This window comes from Mauremys mutica, chromosome 6 (genome assembly GCF_020497125.1).
Source record: "Mauremys mutica isolate MM-2020 ecotype Southern chromosome 6, ASM2049712v1, whole genome shotgun sequence".
Classification (NCBI taxonomy): Eukaryota; Metazoa; Chordata; order Testudines; family Geoemydidae; genus Mauremys; species Mauremys mutica.
Window position 1 is genome coordinate 125,080,811 of NC_059077.1, and position 23,983 is coordinate 125,104,793.

General features: G+C 46.5%; 1 protein-coding gene across 1 annotated transcript in view; it reads right to left on the bottom strand.

Annotated features, from left to right (window-relative positions):
• Window positions 1–23,983, bottom strand: part of LOC123372263 (zinc finger MYM-type protein 1-like) — a 40,241-nt gene that overhangs the window by 14,808 nt on the left and 1,450 nt on the right. The window contains exon 2 of the mRNA XM_045020268.1: window positions 20,750–22,276. Coding sequence (XP_044876203.1) covers window positions 20,750–22,258 — 1,509 coding nt within the window. The 5' untranslated portion in view covers window positions 22,259–22,276. The remainder of the gene's footprint in view (window positions 1–20,749; window positions 22,277–23,983) is intronic.

The following is a 23,983-nucleotide window of genomic DNA, read 5'->3' on the forward strand; positions in this document are numbered from 1 at the left end:
GACATAGTAGGAGTAATTTGTCTAGGAACGGGTTAATTTGAAATTCAGCTTGTCCCAGAGATAAAGGGAAAGCTGCTCTATGTACAAGGTCAAAATCAATGCAGACTATGCTAAGTATAAAGAAAAACTGCTTTCAGCCCCAGCTGGCTGTGGAAAAATAGAGACAGGCAAACCAAAGGCAGTACAAGTTACAGAACTGAGATTACATTTGCAAAGCTTAACTGTTCGGTGAGATCCAACAGTCTGACTTTGTGACGGATGCCGGTGTTGGTGTGGCTTGGTGACACTGGAGAAGCCACAGGTAGCTGACCTGGACTGGAATCTCTGAAAGAGACACCGCAGGAGATTCCAGGGTGTAAAAGAACAGCCTTCCAAAGAGCGGAAGCATGTTGGAAATTCTGAACAAGCTGTATACAGGATAATCTCCCGTCCACCTATTCCCCTTTTCTGAATGTTATATACAGACGTGGCCAGTCTGGATATGTGTAAGTATGGGGCATTCATATTTTTTTATGAGTGATGTGGAAGCGTTCCCAACACTCTCCATTGTTGTTTTATTATTTGTAATGAAGCTTTAAAATTTGGTTATATGGTGTGTTTTCTCTATCCTCCCACAACGTCCTGCAGTGTCAGTCTGATCACCTGACATGAGGGATAAATTGGTAACAGAAATTTGTCACAGTTTGGTGAGCAATAGAAAATGGGGGAGCCCTGCAGAATTTACACCATCTATTTGTTTTACCCTTGTTATTTTATGTTTGTTCTGTTTGGTACTGTTGGTGTTATATGTTAAGGATTGCATAATTAAAGGTGTGCCCACTCTCAGCTGCAGTAAGTCTGAGAACTGGAGAAGGGTTTAGCATTCCTCTCTCCACCCTGGTTGACCAGGAAGGGTGGCAGGTGAAAGGATCTACCCCCAGTCGTAGCAGGACTGGGCAATAGAGTAGTTGGAGAAAAGGAAAAAAAATGTGTATTTGATAACTAGAATTGAGCAATTAAGAGCATAGATCATGAACCAGGCAGCAACTCAAACCTGCGCCAGGCCAAGTTGCAGGCCTTGAGACAGGACTTCCAGTTACAAAAGGAAGCCCTGGCTAAGCAAGTACCAGTCCTTCAGGGACTTGTTAAAATTTAACCAGTTGTGCTCAGCATACGCTGTAACAGCAGTGTGTTTGCTACAAGAGGAAATTAAATAGTTAAACGCCAGTGGGCCATGTGTTTTGCCCAGGTGGCGAGCCTCACACGGGAGGACTCGGGTAGTCTTGTGAATAAAATGTTTTAGGGAAAAGACCAGAAGGGTGGGGGCAGAAGCCCATGAAAGGGACGGTTCAGAGAGAGAGAGAGAGAGAGAGAGAGAGAGAGAGAGAGAGAGAAGAAAAAAAGGGATCGGGCCCAGGCGGGCAGGCAACAGACAGAGAGCTTGGAAAACAGGTTGGAAACTTTTGAAGGTGTAGTGGAAGGAAGGAGTAAGTATAAGCATAAGCATGGGGATTTCAAATACTCAGGAGGATATTTGGAATGGTGATTTAAGGGAGATAAGCAAGTGATTTAAGGGAAGAGCAAGTGATTTAAAGGAGAGTGAGGAGTTAACTCTGTAGTTGCTGGAGGGAACAGCAGTTGAACTTTGTAAAAATGCTAAAAAGAAAAGTTTTTGGTATCTTTAAAATGTTTGTAAATAAATTCAGCCAAAGAAATTATTAGATTGCAATCATTTGGCTATAAACAATTTTGTTAAATTAGCTGAAGAATGTATACAGTGCTATGTAAATGAAAATTTATTAGGCTCTAAGGCACTATAAGTGGTGATTTTTTTTCAGTGTTTAAAAGCAGGAGTTAAAAGTAAATAGCAAACCAGAAAGCATCTGTATTAATGCAAATTATCTAACTGATAAGGTAGCGGCCATTGAAATCTGGGCTGTCTATGAAACACATATAAGAAAATATGGGGTAATTCCCCTGTTTTGCCTGAAATCAACAAGGGTATTTGTATATTTTAAGCAATGATTGACTGCCCAGAAGGGGTAGACCTTTGTTTTTGTCTTTCAGATAATCAAAGAAAACTAATGCCAGCTAAACAGCATACAACATACCATGATTTACTGGCAGAGTAAAAATTATGTTTTATGTTCTATGTTCTGTCTTGTGGTGTTTGTCTCGTGGCCAGAATTGTTGTGTTTAATATTTTCATGGGATGGTCTGATTTGAAATCAAGCGGAAGTGTTGGATTGAAATGCAGATACTTGTTTTGTTCAACTTAGAATACAAAGTGTTTGGATACATCAGAAAAATGTGATCTATTAAAGTCTAATATATTTTCTTAAGTAAGAGAAAGAAACTACATTGGCCAAATCTTTTAATTGAAAATTGTTGTTAAAATTTGCATACTAACAGTCTTTGGAAGCACGGACATGAAAAGTTAACCCACTCCCCATATTGTGCATGGCATCCTTCTGGCTACCTCAAACTTCTAGCCAGAGGGCTGGGGATGGTGGGAAGCTATTGGACTAGAGGTTGTATTGAATGAACTCATCAAAGTGGGTGTGCTTGTCCTGGCTTGTTGTTCCAAAGCTCTGTAATAAGGTTATTTTCGTGAAAGGGTATATGTGGCATACATTAAATACTAAGACTAATGTACTGTATTACAGCAATGTGTATGTGTTCATTGTTAACAAAAGGTGTATAAGTAAAAAGTAAAAGTTTCCTTTGTAGGTTAAAAAAGAAGCCAGAAAGAGGAAAAGGAAAAAGAACGAGTTAACTGAGAAAAACTTTAATTAGCAAGCTCAGTCCAAAAAAAAAAAAAAAAAAAAAAAAGATGCACTGACTTCCTTCAAGGACACTGTTCACAGTTAAAACTTGGCTAACAACCAGAAAAGGGAGGCTTGAATATACCCAACCAGCTGTACAATCTGCAAAGACACTAATGCAATGTGTTAGGTTTCCTTTTTACACAGGTAAAGACGCACTACCCGAAGACCCTAGCAGCCCTGCGACTCCATGGAACCTGGAGACCGGATCAATGTATAGGTCCACCAGCGAAAGACTGCTTTGGCTCCACGCTGGAAAGGCCCTTATTGAGTCCTGCTGATTACCAACACCGCTGTAAAGTGCCAAAGACTGACTGCTTGGACCCATGATTCTCACTGCAAAAAGACCCGTCCACATCAGGAGAACTCTCCTACTGATGATTAGCCTATTCCTTCTTCTAGCTCCACTGTGCCTTCTGGACAGCAGGGAAAAACGACAAGGTGACGTGCTAGGAACCTCTCCCTTGTCCGCTGACAGACCTACTGTGCCTTTGAACTTTTCTAGAAGAATCAAAAACCATTACAGGGTGATGTGCTGATAATCTCTCCCCTGGAGAATGCTAAACTACAATTGTTTCGGGAAAGGAGAAGGAACACTCACTCCACTGACATTGCCAAAGTCCAGGAATTCCTGACTAAAAAGGACATTGAGAACTGATCCTGGTGAAGAAACAAAAATTCTACACTGGCAGGAAAAATTTGTGAGACCCCTGCTTGGGAATGTGGTATTAATTGTATTTTGGGGTTTATTCTACAGGCTGCGCCCTGTGTTTTGGATAAATCCTTCAGTATGTATTGCCCTCCCTAATTGGATTTTAAATGACATTGCCTTTATCCAGTTTTCAGATCACTTTTACATACCCAGATTGCTCACAAGGGACTGCCATTAGATTAGCACAACAAAGAGCCTGGGTTATTTCCTCTGGAAAAAGGGGGAATGGACCTGATCCTTGTGGGCTGGGGCCAATAGTATAGCAGTCATTTGAAATATTTTTTTAAAGCTGAGAATATGATAAAAAATTGGGCCAACTAGAAAAGGCCACTAGCCTTATTTTTAAAGCTCAGCTATCCCAAGTACAGGCTGGAGCTGGTGAGTTACATGTCATTTCCACCCTTAGTTCTATGACCCAGAAGTTACTGACAGAGATGGTGCTGAATATCACTGAGGCTGGGAAGGCATTGCAGTGGGATCTAGTATGTTTAGAAATTCAGGATTTCCTGAATGACCAGCTGATGGCCATTCAGAGTGATCTTGAGCACCAGACTTGGCCCACTGCCCTTACAGACACATCAGAAGTACCATCTGATCTGTGGTCATGGAGACATACTTGGACACTTTCTAAATGGAAGTGTGAACATTTACAGTGCTCCTTCCAAGCATTTTGGACCGGTTAGGGTGGGTGTGGGCTCCCACATACCAAACCCTGCTGGGTCCTTGGGAAGGATGAGTGTGGAACTAAATACCCCCTCATTAACCCCAGCTCCCTAGAGCTTAATTGCTTTTTGGCCTCAAAGTGTGAGAAAACTCAGCCAAAAGGTTTGGTGAGTATTCTCAAAGGGGGGAGTTGCTGGAAAATCATAGTGCTAATGAAGCCTTTCCGTATTAGGCCTGAGTAAACCAAAGTTATGTTATGCTTGTCCAAACTGTGTTGGAAAGCTTACAGAACTCATTAGATTGAAGGCCGTGTATCTACCTAAGTCAGCTATTTCGCTTATCAGTTTTGTTAGGCTCCCCAAGTATATGTTGGCTCCCCAAAAGTATGCAGCTGTGTTCCCATGTAAGTCTCCAAAGTATTTAGTACAAAGGGTCAATAGATGTATCCTGTCTCCCCCTTATTGTAATAAATGTATCCTCAACAGCTGAGCCCTTCAGAATGACAAATGTATCCTCAACAGCTGTATGTATCTTGTGTCCCCCACAAAATGATATATGTATCCTGCGTACCCAATTATCCCCTAACAGATACATATACAGGTTCTACAGGTCAACCAAATGACGTAAACGAACGTAGGCTAAGTTGTTTGTTACTGGGTATAAAGGTAGGCCCATCTGGCCATATAAGGTGTGTCTCTCTTCTGGCACTAGCCGATCAGAGCACCCGCTCAGCTGACCGATCAATAAAGGGTGTGGTACTCGTCTTCCTGTCTCCGTGCCTCCTTGGAGTAATTAGGTAAGCTCCAGGGGGAAACGAGCCCTTTTGGCTAACAATGCTGAATCAGCCAGGCAGGACAGGGGCGAGGGGCCAGGGAAACCTGAGAGACTCCCGTGGCTTTGCTTCAGCAAGTCTCCTTCTCGAGGTGTTTCTTTGAGGACTAAGAGAGTATTCGGGTTCACGTACGGGAGCGCCAGGAGGAACCTCTTTCGAGTTTTCTCCTTCCTTTTAGTGATTTTACTAGAAAACAGATGTCCCTGTTTAGAAGGTAAGAGCCTCCTCGAGGTTTGAAACCTGTTCAGTCTGATCCATCTGGTGAGAGTTGAATTCTAGGCAGGGAAAACACGAGCTTAAGGAGGCAGAATTTTATTCCGCACCTGAGATTTTGTTCCTTAGAATCACTGGGGACATTAGGGTTTTTCCTTTTTGTTTCACCTTTTCCTCCGTCCATCCCTCCCTCCCTCCCTTTATTCTCGTCGTCTCTTGCTTCGTTTGTCCTTTCTCCTGTTCCCCTCCCAACACCAGGAGAGTGGTGTGTGTGTGTGTGTGTGTGTGTGTGTGTGTGTGTGTGTGTGTGTGTGTGTGTGTGTGTGTGTGTTAGTTTGCAGGGACTGGTAGTGGGCAGTGTGCTCTGAGAATAGCCGAGCCTTTGATCACAGCAGAGCCCTGATTATGGGACCTATAAAGGCAGACGAGGAGTCAGCCAGCAGGACAGGAGTCCAGGAGTCACAAACATAGGTGGGCACAGGGGAGTTTGAGTGGGAGTTTGTCAGGGGAGTGTGGGGAAGGGAGTAGGTGTTCTGGTTTTGTTTTGTGTGTGTGTTTTCCCTTTTTCTCCTTGACAGGCATTTAGGTGGGAGGCTGTGACAGCTACAGAGGCAGCAGTGGTAGAGACCCCAGGAAGGGACGCGACAATGAAGCTGATTGGATGTGGAAGCTGTGGAATGTACCTTATCCTGGAACAGGTACCTGAAAAGAGCTTCATTTCTATGAAGTGCCACCTGATAAGGCTGACGGAAGATCCAAGGTTCGGAGATGCAGGTGGAAACTCTGGTTGAGGTTTGAAGGGGATTTGAGCAGATGGCTGGGGGGAAGGAGAGAGGAAGCTGAAGGGAAAAGTGAAGACTCGCAGATACAAGCTGGACTGGAGAACTCTGAGGGGAGGCTGCTGGGTGAGGAAAGTGGCCCGTGGAAGCATGTGACTATGAGAACCAGGTGGAGGACAAGATCTGTGGATGAGGGGAAAGCAGTGGACATGTTATTCCTTGACTTTAGCAAAGCTTTTGATACAGTCTCCCACAGTATTCTTGCCAGCAAGTTAAAGAAGTATGGGCTGGATGAATGGACTATAAGGTGGCTAGAAAGCTGGCTAGATTGTCGGGCTCAACCCGTGGTGATCAATGGCTCCATGTCTAGTTGGCAGCTGGTATCAAGCGGAGTGCTCCAGGGGTCGGTCCAGGGGCCGGTTTTGTTCAATCTCTTCATTAATGATCTGGAAGATGGCGTGGATTGCACCCTCAGCAAGTTTGAAGATGACACTAAACTAGGAGGAGTGGTATATACACTGGAGGGTAGGGGTAGGATACAGAGTGACCTAGACAAATTGGAGGATTGGGCCAAAAGAAATCTGATGAGCTTCAACAAGGACAAGTGCAGAGTCCTGCACTTAGGACAGAATAATGCCATGCATTGATACAGACTAGGGACCGAATGGCTAGACAGCAGTTCTGCAGAAAAGCACCTAGGGGTTACAGTGGACAAGAAGCTGGATCTGAGTCAACAGTGTGAACCTTGTTGCCAAGGCTAATGGCATTTTGGGCTGTATAAGCAGGGGCATTGCCAGCAGATCGAGGGACGTGAACAAATTGGAAAGAGTCCAGCGGAGGGCAAGAAAAATGATTAGGGGGCTGGAGCACATGACTTATGAGGAGAGGCTGAGGGAACTGCGATTGTTTAGTCTGCAGAAGAGAAGAACGACGGGGGATTTGATAGCTGCTTTCAACTACCTGAAAGGGGGTTCCAAAGAGGATGGAGCTAGACTGTTCTCAGTGGTAGCAGATGACAGAACAAGGAGCAATGGTCTCAAGTTGCAGTGGGGGAGGTTTAGGTTGGATATTAGGAAAAACTATTTCACTAGGAGGATGGTGAAGCACTGGAATGGGTTACCTAGGGAGGTGGTGGAATCTCCATCCTTAGAGGTTTTTAAGGCCCAGCTTGACAAAGCCCTGGCTGGGATGATTTAGTTGGGGTTGGTCCTACCTGAGCAGGGGGTTGGACTAGAAACCTCCTGAGGACTCTTCCAACCCTAATCTTCTATGATTGTAAGTAGAAATTACCACATCCAATGTAGAAGTAAAATTCAAGCAGCTTAATGGGACTAAATCAGGGGGCCCAGATAATCTTCATCCAAGAATATGAAAGGAACTTGCATATGAAATTGCAAGCCCAATAGCACGGAAAGGAAGGATGGTCCAGAGGTTATCGCACTCGACTAAGACTTGAGGGGTCTGAGTTTAAGTTCTGCCTTCACTGCAGACTTCCTTTGCAAGCTTGAGCAAATCACTTAGGGCCAGATTTTTTAAAGGGATTTCAGTTCCTAATTCCCATTGAAATCAATTCAGGCCTCAGATCAGGAACAGGGGCTGTCTTACAGTCCTCTGCACAGAATAGCATCTTGACAACGGCTTCACTGTTGTGATGCACTTTTAACCTGTTTCTATGCACATTCCGAGGTGCGTCCCTGCTGCGGGGCCTGTGTACATTGCAGGTAACAGCGTGACCCCTCCCTACCACCTCAGAAGGCCCCTCCCATCACTTTTGCAATTTGTACTTTTCCACAAGGAATAACACCAGCAGAAGATCCCCTGCATCAAACGATCGCTCCCAAGGAGAGCGGAACCCCCTTTATCCCATCGAATTGGGACCAGGGCCAGATTGGTTAACCAAAAGGTCGGATCATCGCATGAATGGGAAAGTGCCAGGCTGCATCGCCATCTAGTGACCATAGGAGAGATTGCCCACTTCTGGACCTGTGTGCACTGGTTGTTGGGTTCATATGGAGAACCGGAGAATTCTGGAATGTGTTTGCCCCAAAAGAAGCTATCGTGTCATACAGGAGGCCTGTGATATGCAGGGGGTCAGATTAGATGCTCTAATGATCTCTTCTGGCCATCAAGTTGACTAATTTCTGAAAAACTGAGTGCCGCATTGGGAGCAGTGTCTGATGTTTTACTGTCTAGCCGGATTGCTTCCTAGAATGAACACTCTTTGAGTGGGGTGATCCACAGGAAGTAGCACAAACCTCCAAAGTGCCTGGCCAGGGGCAGGACATTAGCACAGCAAGGGAGGGGTGTGGCAGTGACATCACAAAGTCCTTTTGCAGGACCTCAGGCTATTGGTCAAAGGTGGTGGGGAGGTGGTGACCTCACAGAGAGATGCTGACATCAGGCAGGCAGGACAGGGGCGAGGGGCCAGGGAAACCTCAGAGACTCCCGTGGCTTTGCTTCAGCAAGTCTCCTTCTCGAGGTGTTGCTTTGAGGACTAAGAGAGTATTCGGGTTCACGTACGGGAGCGCCAGGAGGAACCTCTTTCAAGTTTTCTCCTTCCTTTTAGTGATTTTACTAGAAAACAGATGTCCCTGTTTAGAAGGTAAGAGCCTCCTCGAGGTTTGAAACCTGTTCAGTCTGATCCATCTGGTGACCGTTGAATTCTAGGCAAGGAAAACACGAGCTTAAGGAGGCAGAATTTTATTCCGCACCTGAGATTTTGTCCCTTAGAATCACTGGGGACATTAGGGTTTGTCCTTTTTGTTTCACCTTTTCCTTCGTCCCTCCCTCCCTCGCTCCTTTCTCGTCGTCTCTTGCTTTGTTTGTCCTTTCTCCTGTTCCCCTCCCAACACAAGGAGAGTGGTGTGTGTGTTTGTGTGTGTGTGTGTGTTAGTTTGCAGTGACTGGTAGTGGGCAGTGTGCTCTGAGAATAGCCGAGCCTTTGATCGCAGCAGAGCCCTGATTATGGGGCCTATAAAGGCAGACGAGGAGTCAGCCAGCAGGACAGGAGTCCAGGAGTCACAAGCATAGGTGGGCACAGGGGAGTTTGAGTGGGAGTTTGTCAGGGGAGTGTGGGGAAGGGAGTATGTGGTGTTCTGTTTTTGTTTTGTGTGTGTGTGTTTCCCTTTTTCTCCTTGACAGGCATTTAGGTGGGAGGCTGTGACAGCTACAGAGACAGCAGTGGTAGAGACCCCAGGAAGGGAAGCGACAATGAAGCTGATTGGATGTGGAAGCTGTGGAATGTACCTTATCCTGGAACAGGTACCTGAAAAGAGCTTCATTTGTATGAAGTGCCACCTGATAAGGCTGATGGAAGGTCCAAGGTTCGGAGATGCAGGTGGAAACTCTGGTTGAGGTTTGAAGGGGATTTGAGCAGATTGCTGGTGGGAAGGAGAGAGGAGGCTGAAGGGAAAAGTGAAGACTCGCAGATACAAGCCGGACTGGAGAACTCTGAGGGGAGGCTGCTGGGTGAGGAAAGTGGCCCGTGGAAGCATGTGACTATGAGAACCAGGTGGAGGACAAGATCTGTGGATGAGGGGAAAGCAGTGGACATCTTATTCCTTGACTTTAGCAAAGCTTTTGATACAGTCTCCCACAGTATTCTTGCCAGCAAGTTAAAGAAGTATGGGCTGGATGAATGGACTATAAGGTTGCTAGAAAGCTGGCTAGATTGTCAGGCTCAACACGTGGTGATCAATGGCTCCATGTCTAGTTGGCAGCTGGTATCAAGCGGAGTGCCCCAGGGGTCGGTCCTGGGGCCGGTTTTGTTCAATCTCTTCATTAATGATCTGGAGGATGGCGTGGATTGCACCCTCAGCAAGTTTGAAGATGACACTAAACTAGGAGGAGTGGTATATACACTGGAGGGTAGGGGTAGGATACAGAGTGACCTAGACAAATTGGAGGATTGGGCCAAAAGAAATCTGATGAGCTTCAACAAGGACAAGTGCAGAGTCCTGCACTTAGGACAGAATAATGCCATGCATTGATAGAGACTAGGGACCGAATGGCTAGACAGCAGTTCTGCAGAAAAGCACCTAGGGGTTACAGTGGACAAGAAGCTGGATCTGAGTCAACAGTGTGAACCTTGTTGCCAAGGCTAATGGCATTTTGGGCTGTATAAGCAGGGGCATTGCCAGCAGATCGAGGGACGTGAACAAATTGGAAAGAGTCCAGCGGAGGGCAAGAAAAATGATTAGGGGGCTGGAGCACATGACTTATGAGGAGAGGCTGAGGGAACTGCGATTGTTTAGTCTGCAGAAGAGAAGAACGACGGGGGATTTGATAGCTGCTTTCAACTACCTGAAAGGGGGTTCCAAAGAGGATGGAGCTAGACTGTTCTCAGTGGTAGCAGATGACAGAACAAGGAGCAATGGTCTCAAGTTGCAGTGGGGGAGGTTTAGGTTGGATATTAGGAAAAACTATTTCACTAGGAGGATGGTGAAGCACTGGAATGGGTTACCTAGGGAGGTGGTGGAATCTCCATCCTTAGAGGTTTTTAAGGCCCAGCTTGACAAAGCCCTGGCTGGGATGATTTAGTTGGGGTTGGTCCTACCTGAGCAGGGGGTTGGACTAGAAACCTAATGAGGACTCTTCCAACCCTAATCTTCTATGATTCTAAGTAGAAATTACCACATCCAATGTAGAAGTCAAACTCAAGCAGCTTAATGGGACTAAATCAGGGGACCCAGATAATCTTCATCCAAGAATATGAAAGGAACTTGCATATGAAATTGCAAGCCCAATAGCACGGAAAGGAAGGATGGTCCAGAGGTTATTGCACTCGACTAAGACTTGAGGGGTCTGAGTTTAAGTTCTGCCTTTGCGACCTTGAGCAAATCACTTAGGGCCAGATTTTTTAAAGGGATTTCAGTTCCTAATTCCCATTGAAATCAATTCAGGCCTCAGATCAGGAACAGGGGCTGTCTTACAGTCCTCTGCACAGAATAGCATCTTGACAACGGCTTCACTGTTGTGATGCACTTTTAACCTGTTTCTATGCACATTCCGAGGTGCGTCCCTGCTGCGGGGCCTGTGTACATTGCAGGTAACAGCGTGACCCCTCCCTACCACCTCAGAAGGCCCCTCCCATCACTTTTGCAATTTGTACTTTTCCACAAGGAATAACACCAGCAGAAGATCCCCTGCATCAAACGATCGCTCCCAAGGAGAGCGGAACCCCCTTTATCCCATCGAATTGGGACCAGGGCCAGATTGGTTAACCAAAAGGTCAGATCATCGCATGAATGGGAAAGTGCCAGGCTGCATCGCCATCTAGTGACCATAGGAGAGATTGCCCACTTCTGGACCTGTGTGCGCTGGTTGTTGGGTTCATATGGAGAACCGGAGAATTCTGGAATCTGTTTGCCCCAAAAGAAGCTATCGTGTCATACAGGAGGCCTGTGATATGCAGGGGGTCAGATTAGATGCTCTAATGATCTCTTCTGGCCATCAAGTTGACTAATTTCTGAAAAACTGAGTGTAGCATTGGGAGCAGCGTCTGATGTTTTACTGTCTAGCCGGCTTGCTTCCTAGAATGAACACTCCTTGAGTGGGGTGATCCACAGGAAGTAGCTCAAACCTCCAAAGTGCCTGGCCAGGGGCAGGACATTAGCACAGCAAGGGAGGGGTGTGGCAGTGACATCACAAAGGCCTTTTGCAGGACCTCAGGCTATTGGTCAAAGGTGGTGGGGAGGTGGTGACCTCACAGAGAGATGCTGACATCAGCCAGGCAGGACAGGGGCGAGGGGCCAGGGAAACCTCAGAGACTCCCGCGGCTTTGCTTCAGCAAGTCTCCTTCTCCAGGTGTTGCTTTGAGGACTAAGAGAGTATTCGGGTTCACGTACGGGAGCGCCAGGAGGAACCTCTTTCGAGTTTTCTCCTTCCTTTTAGTGATTTTACTAGAAAACAGATGTCCCTGTTTAGAAGGTAAGAGCCTCCTCGAGGTTTGAAACCTGTTCAGTCTGATCCATCTGGTGACCGTTGAATTCTAGGCAAGGAAAACACGAGCTTAAGGAGGCAGAATTTTATTCCGCACCTGAGATTTTGTCCCTTAGAATCACTGGGGACATTAGGGTTTGTCCTTTTTGTTTCACCTTTTCCTTCGTCCCTCCCTACCTCCCTCCCTCCTTTCTCGTCGTCTCTTGCTTCGTTTGTCCTTTCTCCTGTTCCCCTCCCAACACCAGGAGAGTGGTGTGTGTGTGTGTGTGTGTGTGTGTTAGTTTGCAGGGACGGGTAGTGGGCAGTGTGCTCTGAGAATAGCCGAGCCTTTGATCACAGCAGAGCCCTGATTATGGGGCCTATAAAGGCAGACGAGGAGTCAGCCAGCAGGACAGGAGTCCAGGAGTCACAAACATAGGTGGGCACGGGGGAGTTTGAGTAGGAGTTTGCCAGGGGAGTGTGCGGCTCCTTGTACAGGAACCAACTCCGGGGCTGGTGCTACAGGCACCAACTTTCCAATGTGCTGGGTGTGCTCACTACTCAGCTACAGGCCCTGCCCCCACTCCACCCCTTCGCCCCCCCCTTCCCTGAGCCTGCAGTGCCCACGCTCCATTCCCCCCGTCCCCGCCCCTGAGTGTCTTGCATAGCATGAGCAGCTGATCGGGAGTGCGAGGAGGGGGGGGTGCTGATTAGTGTGGCTTCCCATGGGTGGGAGGCACTGGGAGCAGGGGCTGGGAGCTGATGATTCTTTAGCAATGTATATTGGTAAATTCTGGCTCTTTCTCAGGCTCAGGTTGGCCACTCCTGGTCTAGATAATACTTCATCCTGCCTTGAGTGCAGGGGACTGGACTAGCTACCTCTCAAGGTCCCTTCCAGTTCTGTGATTCTATGAACCAAAGGCCAGAGATGAGCAGAATCAAAGAAGTCACTCTGGGGATTCTCCCTGTCATTGTCCCCAAGGCAGCTCTCTCAGGTTAACTAAGTTATTTGATGCTCCAGCCTTTACACAGTCTCTCCTGGGAGTGCCCCTTTCATGGGCTGGGCCTAGTTTTAGCTTTGGGGAAGCGTGACCCTGGGCGCTCTCAGACTGGGCCTTCTTGCCTCAGCACACCTTGTTTCTTTCTGTGGCTCCCCAGTGAGTCCAAATGAGTTGATACTCCTCATACAGACTGTGAACATAAGAATGTGTTTTGTGTTTAGACTTTATTGAATGCTTGTAAGTTGCTGCCTGAGTTAACATCTGACTAGTGCATTGTGAGCCTCTGTGGCTCTGTAAATCACCAAACAGGAGAGAGACTTTACCTATGTGAAGTGCTGATTGGCAACAGAATGCATTACACCCTGCCTGGCAGGAAAGGTCCATCAACACCAGAGAGACTATTATGGGATGTTAACAAAGACACAAGACTGTTGTTGTGCTCTTCACTTCCCAGTAGCTAAGTTTCCTGCTCAGAGCACATGGTAGGAAGGGGATGAAAAACCCCATAGAGAACGAACTGATTGTCTGTATGCTGCCTGGACTCGGGGGGGGGGGGGGGCAAAGTTTCTAGGCATAAGCAAGAGATCCCCAGCTGCTTAGCCTGGGTTAGTCCTAAAGAATATGTAGAGCTTGCTTATTACAGAAGCTTCTATTACCTTTGAAATTTAAGACTGCAACTCATCTGCATCTATAGGATTACCTGCTTTAACTTTGTTAACAACTCTCGTTTCCTTTTAAATAAGTCTTAATACAGGTTATGACAGGACAGGCTACAAGTGTCTTTGTTGGAAGATCTAAGATTTAATTGACCTAAGGAAGTGACGGGTCCTTTGGGACTGGCAGTAACTTGAACATTGCTGTGATTCATGCTGTAAGGCAGTGGTTCTCAACCAGGGCCCCCCTGGGGGGCCGTGAGCAGCTTTCAGGGGGCTGCTAAGCAAAGCCGGCATTAGACTCCCTGAGTCCCAGGGCAGAAAGCTGAAGTCCCAGCGCATGGGGCTGAAGTCCAGGGCCCTGAGCCCCATCACCAGGGCTGAAGCCAAAGCCTAAGCAATGTAGCTTTGCGGGGGCCCCTGTGGCATGGGGCCGCAGGCAGTTGCCCTGCTTGCTACCCCTAACGCCAGGCCTGGATTTTATATGCAGAAAACCAGTTATTGTGCCCACATGGGCAGTGGAGTTTTTATAGCGTGTGTGGGGGTGGGAGGTGGGGAGGCTCAGAAAGTAAAAGGTTGGGAACCCCTGGAGTAAGGGACCACCTGTCACAAAGGTGAGCTCACCTGTGTGGTGAGATATATGGGATCACCCAAGAGGACTGTCTGTGATTCCATGTTAATGCTGTTACAATGCCTGAAGTGTTTACACTGGATACTTGGTTGGTGAAATCTCCATACAGACCTCACACCCAATTTGGGGTTTGTGCCCTGCTTCTCACCAGTCTGCCTGAGGCTGGTGCTAGTGCTCTCGAGTCACTGAAGACAGTGTTACAGAGAGAGGAGCTGTGACTTCCCCAAGGTCACCAAACAGGTCCATGACAGAGCCAGGAACAGATCCTGTTAACTCCCGAGCCCCGTCACTCGCAGCTTGGAAAGGTCCCCAGTGCACACTGTAGGAAGAGCTGTGCAGAGATTGCAAATGAGCTGCTCTGCCAAGACAGCCTGCACATCCATGGACAAACCACCTCGCTGGGGGTGTGTCCCCTGGGTCAGGAGAAGTCAGTGTCCAGTCCTGTGGGGCTGTGCTCCTGGCTCATACCTCCAGCACTCACTGCTGCCCCTCCGTTACCAGCTGCACCATTCAGTCAGCCTCAGGCCTCAGGGAGGTCACAGCCCCTCTCCCGACCCCAAACCTTAAACTGGGACATGGTGCACCAGTGCCAGAGTGCACTAGTGTAAATTCTGTCTACACTAAGGGTTTGCACCAGTGCCTAAAACAGCAGTGTGGTAGAGACCTTCAGAAACAGCAGTACGGTGGCACTAGAACCTATTTCTAGCTCGGTCACAGACAGCCTGGGTGACCTTGGACACGTCAATGTTTCTCCTCCCAACTTTAGTCTCTTTATCCAACTGCCCACTCACTGGGGTCTCCTCTCTCTCCAGAGCTGCTCACCACTAAAATCTGTGTGGGTGTCCCCAGAGCTAAGGCAGTTCAGCTCTGGAACAGTCTTACAAGGGGGCTGGGGAGTCTCTTTCCCTGGAAGTTTTTAAGAACAAATAGGACAAAGCTCTGTCAGAGATGATCTACATATACTTGGTCCTGCCTCAGCAGAGAAAGCTGGACTTGATGACATCTTGAGGTCCTATCTAGCCCTACATTTCTAGGATGCTATGCAATATATACATATAAAAACACAACATACAGAATAAAACTCACCACAACATAATGTCAGGCAAATTCAGGGGGCAAAAAAACACAACCTACACTTCACAGCATAAAATGACAATACGAAGGAAAATAAAGCAACACGATGCGAACTATGACATCCTAGGACAAAAGTACACAATGGAAAACAAGCTGAGGCAAAACAATTCATCATAAAACTGCTACACAACATGGTGCCATCACAGTTCCAAATGGCACCATGCAAAACAGCTCAGCGTAGAACATGACGCAGCACAAAAGAGAATTATTTCAATGTAGGCCTGGAAGGGATGTGGGGAAGTCATCTACTCCAGCCCGCTGTGTTGAGGCAGAACGAAGTATCCCTAGACATTCGCAGACTGGCGTATCGCTAACCTGGTCTTAAAAACCTCCAATGAAGGAAATTCCACAGCCTCCCTTGGAAGCCAATGCAAGGCAAACACAAACCAAAACAATGCTGTACACACACACGCTGGGCTTGCGGTTAAGGGGGAGGCAAGAATTGAAACAATCTGGATTCAGTTCCCAGTTTTGCCGCAAATTCTCCACGCAAACTTGTTACACACAGGTGGCTGGCCCGTACCACTGACTTGGGCCCACACGGCTCAGGCTGTGGGGCTGTTTAATTGTCATGTAGAAGTTCCGGCTTGGGCTGCAGCCCAAGGTCTGGCACACTCCCACCTCGCAGGGTCCTAAGGTGAAAAGAGACAAATTCATATTACAATTAAGGCACAAATATTCAACAGCGAGGTTGATTCACCACAGGAACAAGCTACCAAGGAAAGTGGTGGATTCTCTGTCTCGTGACGTCATTTCATGAAGACTAGATGCCTTTCTGGAATGTGTTTACCTCAAAAGTAGCTAGTGTGTCATACAGGAGGCCTGTGATATGCAGGGGTCAGATTAGATGCTCTAATGGTCTCTTCTGGCAATAAAGTCGACTAATTTCTTTAAAACTGAATGTACCATTGGGAGCAGCAGCGTCTGATGTTTCCTGTCTAGCCGGCTTGCCTCCTAGAACGAATGCTCCTTGAGTGGGGTGATCCACAGGGAGTAGCTCAAACCTCCAAAGTGCCTGGCCAGGGGCAGGACATTAGCCCAGCAAGGGAGGGGTGTGGCAGTGACATCACAAAGGCCTTTTGCAGGACCTCAGACTATTGGCCAAAGGTGGTGGGGAGGTGGTGACCTCACAAAGAGATGCTGACATCAGCCAAGCAGGACAGGGGCGAGGGGCCAGGGAAACCTCAGATACCCTGTGGCTTTGCTTCAGCAAGTCTCCTTCTCGAGGTCTCTCTTTGAGGACTGGGGGAATATTGGGGTTCACGTACCTGAGCGCCAGGAGGAACCTCTGTCGAGTTTTCTCCTTCCCTTTTAGTGATTTTACTGGAAAAGAGCCGACCCTGTTTAGAAGGTAAGAGCCTCCTCGAGGTTTGAAACTGTTCAGTCTGATCCATCTGGTGACAGTTGAATTCATGGAAAAATTGATCTTAAGGAGGCAGAATTTTATTCCAAACCTGGGATCTTGTCCCTTAGAATCACTGAGGACATTAGGGTTTGTCCTTTTTGTTTCACCTTTTCTCCATCCATCCCTCCTTTCTCTTCCTCTCTTGCTTCTTTTGTCCTTTCTCCTGTTCCCCTCCTAACACCAGCAGAGGGTGTGTGTGTGTGTGTTTGTGTGTGTGTGTGTGTGTGTGTGTTGCGGGGGAGTGCTCGGCAGCTCTCACTGTGGGAGGTCCACCCAAAACGGTGGAGCTGCAGTAGTGCTGGGGCAGTGATCCCCGCCAGTGACCTGGGCCATCCTTTGAGCTCTCTGGTGAGACCTCTCAGCCTCCCATCCTCAGTCTCTACCCTGATTATCTGAGCAGGGGGTTAATGACAGGGAGGAGACTCAAGGCCTTTTTGTTCTCTTTTAAGACCAAGTAAATAAGTCATAACCACTTATATGTTTGATGGATTTTGCTGCTTCTCTGCATTAATTGTCTCTGAGCAGTTCATGATTCTCTCTAACTTTGCAGTTCTCCTAAAATACTGGATGAATTATTACTGTGCATACTTGTTCCTCTGGAGCTCATATGAGAGCACTTTCTTGAGGTTATTCAATGTATGTAATTCAAAATCCGATGGCTAATTTGACAATCAGGGCTCTGGGGGTCCTATTCCCAATTCTGCCATTGACTGGCTGTGTGACCTAAGACAAGTCAGTTCTCCTTTCTCAGCCTGAGCGTCTCCCTCTTTCAAGTAGGGGTAATAATGATCCGCTCCTACCTACCTCAACACACTCACTCTTCCCCAACACACACACACACACTGTCTCTCCCCACACACAAACAGTCTCCACACTGCAGCTGAAAAGCAGCTGGCAATCTAGTAGGATGACCCTGGAACAATGGGATAGAGAAACCTGCATCACTGAAAGTGCAGCCACAAAGACACCACACACCAGCTTCCCCTAGCTGGCAAGTATCACACCTCCACAGAAAGATCCCTATGGTATCGTAGGCCAGCTTCCTAAGGCCTCAGCCTCAACCACTTAACATAGGGGCCTGTCTACACTCTGGTTCTGTTCTCACTGAAGGATCATTTCCAATTGTTCGCTCAGACCAGCTTGCCCAGCACCCTCACTGCTGTGCAGCTCTATATGTGTGGCCATGGCTGAAAAGCAAGAATTCCTGCCCATTTCCCTTCTGGCTGGAGCATGGTTTGTGGTTAATGATGTTGCTGTAGATTGTTGGCTTCCTGCCTTGGCAATTCAGACAGTCCCTTTTCCCAACATATCTCCAGCACATCAGTCCCTGGCTGGGTCTCCTGGGCAGTGGAAAACATCCCTTGTTTGGTGCTGCCAAGGGGATCGTGCAGAACTGAGATGTCTCTCGGTTTGGATCAAAGGGGAATGTTGGATGGAATATATCACACAACCGTCCCTGCTCCGCAGAGCCCCATGGGGAGAATGTAGAGAAGGGGGAGTCATTTCTCCCCTGCACTCCCAGAAGAGTTGCTAGGACTCCTTCCTGCCAGCTACTCACCCCTGGCTTCATCCTTAGCTCCTAGGATCTTTCTGCTCCAAAGGCTCCATAGTCCTGGGGTGGGGAGGGTGTCACTGCACAGTCTGAAACACAAGGGAGGTTTCTGGAATTGAAGGAAGGAGCAGAAAACGGAGAGGAAAGAAACAGAGAGAAAAAGCCTCGTCTCTCGCCCCTCCCCCTGCCTCCCCCATCAAGAAATGTTACCAAGGACCAGCGTTAGGGGAAATGGTGCCCTGGGCAAAACTTGTACTTTGGCAAAGTTCTTGGTTCAGGCTTGTAGCAGTGATGGAATAAACTGCAAGTTCAAATCAAGTCTCTGGAGAACATCCACAACTGGGATGGGCCATTCAGTCTTTGTACAGTGCAGGGGGTTAATGACAGGGAGGAGACTCAAGGCCTTTTTGTTCTCTTTTAAGACCAAGTAAATAAGTCATAACCACTTATATGTTTGATGGATTTTGCTGCTTCTCTGCATTAATGAGGCAAGTATGAAGCCTCATTCAAAGACCACAGTCAATCAATGCAGTCAATCAATGCGGTTGTAGATAAATCTCTGCATTATGCATTTTTGTATAACTTGTATATGACTTTGTATTGAACCTTGGTAATATGTTATAGAGGGCCCCTAAGGTAGTGTAATTAAGGTAAAAGAAAAGTGTCTTTTTGCTAGTAGTAGAATAAGATCTCCCCCCCACTTGGTAATCAACTGCCCTGTTGAATGAATGAGGTGTGACTGAGCAAGGCGTGGAGGGCAGTACCTCCAGACAGCTGCAATCCTTGGAGATGGTGTGAAATTGGAGTTGAGGCAGCAAAGAGCCACCAAATGTTCTGAGGGCTGGAGAAAAATGCCTTCTAGTGAGCTATTGAAAGAGCTCAACCTGTTTAGCTTATCAAAAGAAGATTGAAAGGTGACTTCATTGAAATGTTGAAGTGCCTTAATGGAGAGAAAAGATTGGCTATTAAAGGGCTCTTTAATGTAGCAGAGAAAGGCATAAAAAAACCCAATGGCTGGAAGGTGAAAAGAGACAAATTCATATTACAATTAAGGCACAAATATTCAACAGTGAGGATCATTTACCACAGGAACAAGCTACCTAGGAAAGTGGTGGATTCTCCGTCTCGTGACGTCATTTCATGAAGACTAGATGCCTTTCTTGAATGTGTTTACCCCCAAAGTAGCTAGTGTGTCATACAGGAGGCCTGTGATATCCAGGGGTCAGATTAGATGCTCTAAGGGTCTCTTCTGGCAATAAACTCGACTAATTTCTTTAAAACTGAGTGTAGCATTGGGAGCAGCAGCGTCTGATGTTTTCCTGTCTAGCCGGCTTGCTTCCTAGAACGAATGCTCCTTGAGTGGGGTGATCCACAGGGAGTAGCTCAAACCTTCAAAGTGCCTGGCCAGGGGCAGGGCATTAGCCCAGCAAGGGAGGGGTGTGGCAGTGACATCACAAAGGCCTTTTGCAGGGGCTCAGACCATAGGCGGCAGGTTTGTATAATTTTTGGTGGGGCCCAGAATGGGTGTAATCTCCCCCCCACCCCCGCCCTGTAAGATGATATATATATTTTATTAAATAGTGTAAAAATGGATTGGAAGCCATAAGCGTTTAAGTTTCTTTTTATTGCATAATATCACTATAATAAAAAATTATTTAACTAAGAATATCAGTAATTAATACTCTTTTGAATATGGAAACGACCATACACTGTTTATTAAATAATCCTCAAAACAAATACTTTCTAAAATTGCAACAAATATAGCCCCTTCTTTTGTGATGTGCTTTAGGAGGCAGCAAACACTTTTTGTCGTTGTTTGGTTCTTGAAATGAAGTCATCCAGGAGACTTGCAATGTCCAATTCAGAGGTAAAGTTTTTATGAACGTGCAGAAATGTCAAGTGATTTAGACGTTCTTGGCTCATTGTTGTTCGCAAATAATTTTTCAGTCGGCGCAAGCAACTGAATGATCGCTCAGCGGTGCAGGTTGTAGTCGGAATTGTGTAGAATAATTTCAGGAGAATTGTAACTTCTGACAGCAGGTCACTTAAGCCTTCATTTTGTTTTAGAAATTGCTTCACTTCACTCACTGAAGTGAGCTGGCAATTTCTCAATCTGCAAATATCACTCAACATTTCTAAATGAAGAAATAGTTTCTCCATGTTGATGTCACCATGGAATGCTTCACTTATTTGGACAATGTCCTGTTTTGAGCCATTTGCTGCCTCAGTTATAAGCTTCTCCAATTTTACTGCGAATGTAAAGCTTTCTGTTGAAAACCTCTGTTCAATTGCAACTTTGCAAGCATCAATGATCTCAACATATTTTTTATGAAAATAATCTTTAGGGTCACTGAAGGTGTGAGGAAGGCTTCCATGGTCGAGCCATCTTGGAGGTTTGCGTTTTCTTGGGAGTGTAGGCTCATCTAAATAAAGATTTCTTGCCTTCTCTACCGTTGTTTCCCAAAAGCGATTGTATGATGAGTCAGCACGCATCCCACTCAACACCTCTTGCAATAGGCCAACTTTCTTCATAACGCTTGTCAATGACACATTTGGGCTTTGAATTTGTGCATTAGCTTCTTCTACCGGACCCATGGCTTTCACAAGAACTGTTAGTATAAAGTATGTTGAAAAAGATTGAAGTTGCTTTGAGAATCCACTACATTTTAAGCCAAATTCATCAGAAGAGTAACTAAGTTCATCTAGGCAGTTCATCATGGCCTTGTAGTTTTGGAGCAGTGATTTAATGCTACTAATCCTTAGTGTCCATCTTGTTGGGCACAATGGTCGTAAAGAAGGTTCTCCTTCACTCTGAAACTCTCTGAATGCTGCCATACGTTTTGGTGACTCCCTGAAGGCATTGATGAGATCTTTCACCATAAAAAACATATAACGACACTCTTGAATATTATGCAGGGCATCCTGCGTGGCAAGGTTAAGAGAATGTGCAGCACAATGCACAAATTCTGCTCTCGGCTCTCGTTCCTTCACTCTGGCTTGGACCCCAGTAAATTTGCCAGACACATTACTGGCTCCGTCGTAACACTGCCCCCGGCAATCAGAAAAGGGCAAATCACACCTGAGAAGTGTATCTTCCACAATTTTGAAAAGAGAAGCAGCATCCATTGTGTCAGTTTGGTAAAACCCAATAAACTCCTCATAAATCTCCCAGTCTTCACTAGAAAAGAACCTTAAAGAAAAACTTACTTGTTCTTTTCTTGACAAATCGGTAGTCTCATCCATTACAATGGCATAAAACTTAGAAGCCTTTATCTTTTGCACAATTTTTCTTAGCGCCATCATTGCCATCATTTCGATTATTTCATTAATAACCTCATGTGATATCCACTTGTATTTTGTGCGATTGAGCCACTGTCTCAGTTCCTCAGAATCTGTACTGCGTAGCAACAAGAGCTGCATCAAATTTGAATCACTGTCATTATGTCCACGTAGTGCTATTCCTTGTTGAGCTAGGTACTGAACACTGGTAAAAATGTTGTGCAGTGCAATCCTAGCTGACTGCGATTCTTTTCTGTAACTGGCTGACACTAGTGCAGAAACATTTACCTGTGATTGCAGAGCAGCATATTTCATTACTGCTTCCTTGTGACAGGAGGATTTTTCGTGTGATGTAAAACCACGCAATGCATGTTTCCAATTTTGAAATCCAGATGAAATAAATGTTGGTTCAGCCTTCGTAGAAAATATTAAGATCTTCTTTTCAGAACAGTTTTTGCAGACTGAGCAAAAAGCTCTGTTTAATTTGATATTGTACTCCAACCACTTAAATCTTGATAGCCAAGATTGCTGAAAACTCCTTTTCTTATCATCTTGTGGATTTGCCACTTCTTTCTTTTGTATAACTTCAGTTTCAAAGCTGGGTGTTGAACTCAGGCCATCACTTGATGAATTACCCTTTTCTTCTTTTTCTCTGGGTAACTTTATTAAGAATTTATCCATTGTTGATCATTAATGGTCCTACAAATCAAGAATTTGTTGTTGGGATAAAATGAAGCTACAACACGTCGGTGCCACAAGATTACAAGGGTCAATTAAAAGTAGAAAGTCAGAAGTAGCACTTGCCTGCTTCAATATATTATACTTTGTTGTACCTGTTGTGATGAAGTGGGAATGTTCTTAATGTTTTCTCTGAATACTGTGTGAGTGCCTCAGTTTCCCCCGCAAGGTGCCAACTGAAGGTGTTGGGATAAAGAAATCAGGTGGCCTCCTGGTCTGGAAGAGACACAAAGGCCAGAGGAGGGGCTAGAGGGACTGTCAGTTTGGAGCTGGCTGGGGAAAGAGAGAGGCACCCAGAACTTGGGCTGGGTTCTGACTGAGGGGTCCTGTTTTCTGTACCTACAAGCTCTGTTTTAGACTGTGTTCCTGTCATCTAATAAGCCTCCTGTATTACCAACTGACTGAGAGTCACGTCTGACTGTGGAGTTGGGGTGCAGGACCCTCTAGCTTACCTAGGAGCCCCACCTGTGCGGACAGCGCATGCTGAATGCTCCGAGGTCAGACCCAGGAAGGTGTAAGCTTCTTGCCCTGGAGACAGTATGCTCAGAGAGAGGAGGCTCCCCCAGAGTCCTGACTGTCTTTGTATGGAGTAGTTCTAGAGCAGGGGTCACCAACCTTTCAGCAGTGGTGTGCTGAGTTTTCATGCATACGCTTTAATTTAAGGTTTCATGTGCCAGTAATCATAGATTATTAGGGTTTGAAGGGATCTCAGGAGGTTATCTAGTCCAATCCCCTGCTTATGGCAGGACCAATCCCCCAATGGCCCCCTCAAGGATTGAACTCACAACCCTCTGTTTAGCAGGCTAATGATCAAACCACTAAACTACGACCCCAACCCTCCCCCCAATACATTTGACTGTTTTTAGAAGGTATCTCTATAAGTCTATAATATATAACAACTACTGTTGTATGTAAAGTAAACAAGGCTTTCAAAATGTTTCAGAAGCTATATTTAAAATTAAATTAAAATGCAGATCTTATTAGTTTACTGTGATCCTTGCCTTTGCTTTTCCTTGTTGAGTTTTCCAATGTCTGGTGGCACCTATTTAGATACTTTAAGTTGCACACAGGCTTCTGAGTTATAATTTGATAACTGGCTGGCAGGAGGTCAGAGGCTGGAACCCCAGATTGGCAGCTGCGGTGAGTGGAGTTGGTGGCTGGTAGGGCTGAGCAGGGCAGGGGGCCTGCGCTGAAACTCCAACTGGAAGCAAGGTGAGTGGGGTTGCGGGATCTCTGGCTAGTAAGGGCCAGCAGAGGGAACCCCAGAACGAGGTTGGGCTGAGCAGCTCAGCCTGCACCACATGCCATGAAAAATCAGCTTGCGGCCAACCCCTGTTCTAGAGCATCCCAGCATCCTCTTCTACACCATGCGCTTCCCGAAAGTCTGCACAGGGCACTGACTCTCCCTCCTCTCTGGCCTTTGTCTTTTTTCCAGGCATTAGGAGGCCACCTGATCTCTTTGTTCTCCAACACCTTCAGTTGGCACCTTGCAGGAGAGTGGCCCAGGCCATCAGTTGCCTGGAGGCAGGGTTGCAGCCCTTCTCTGTGCAGACACCATCACACTGGCCCTCTAGGGCTTTACAACAATCACACCCCTTTATCCCACCATCTAGAGCCTTAAGAAATACATTGGGGAAACTGAGGCACACAGACAGTATTCAGAGAAAA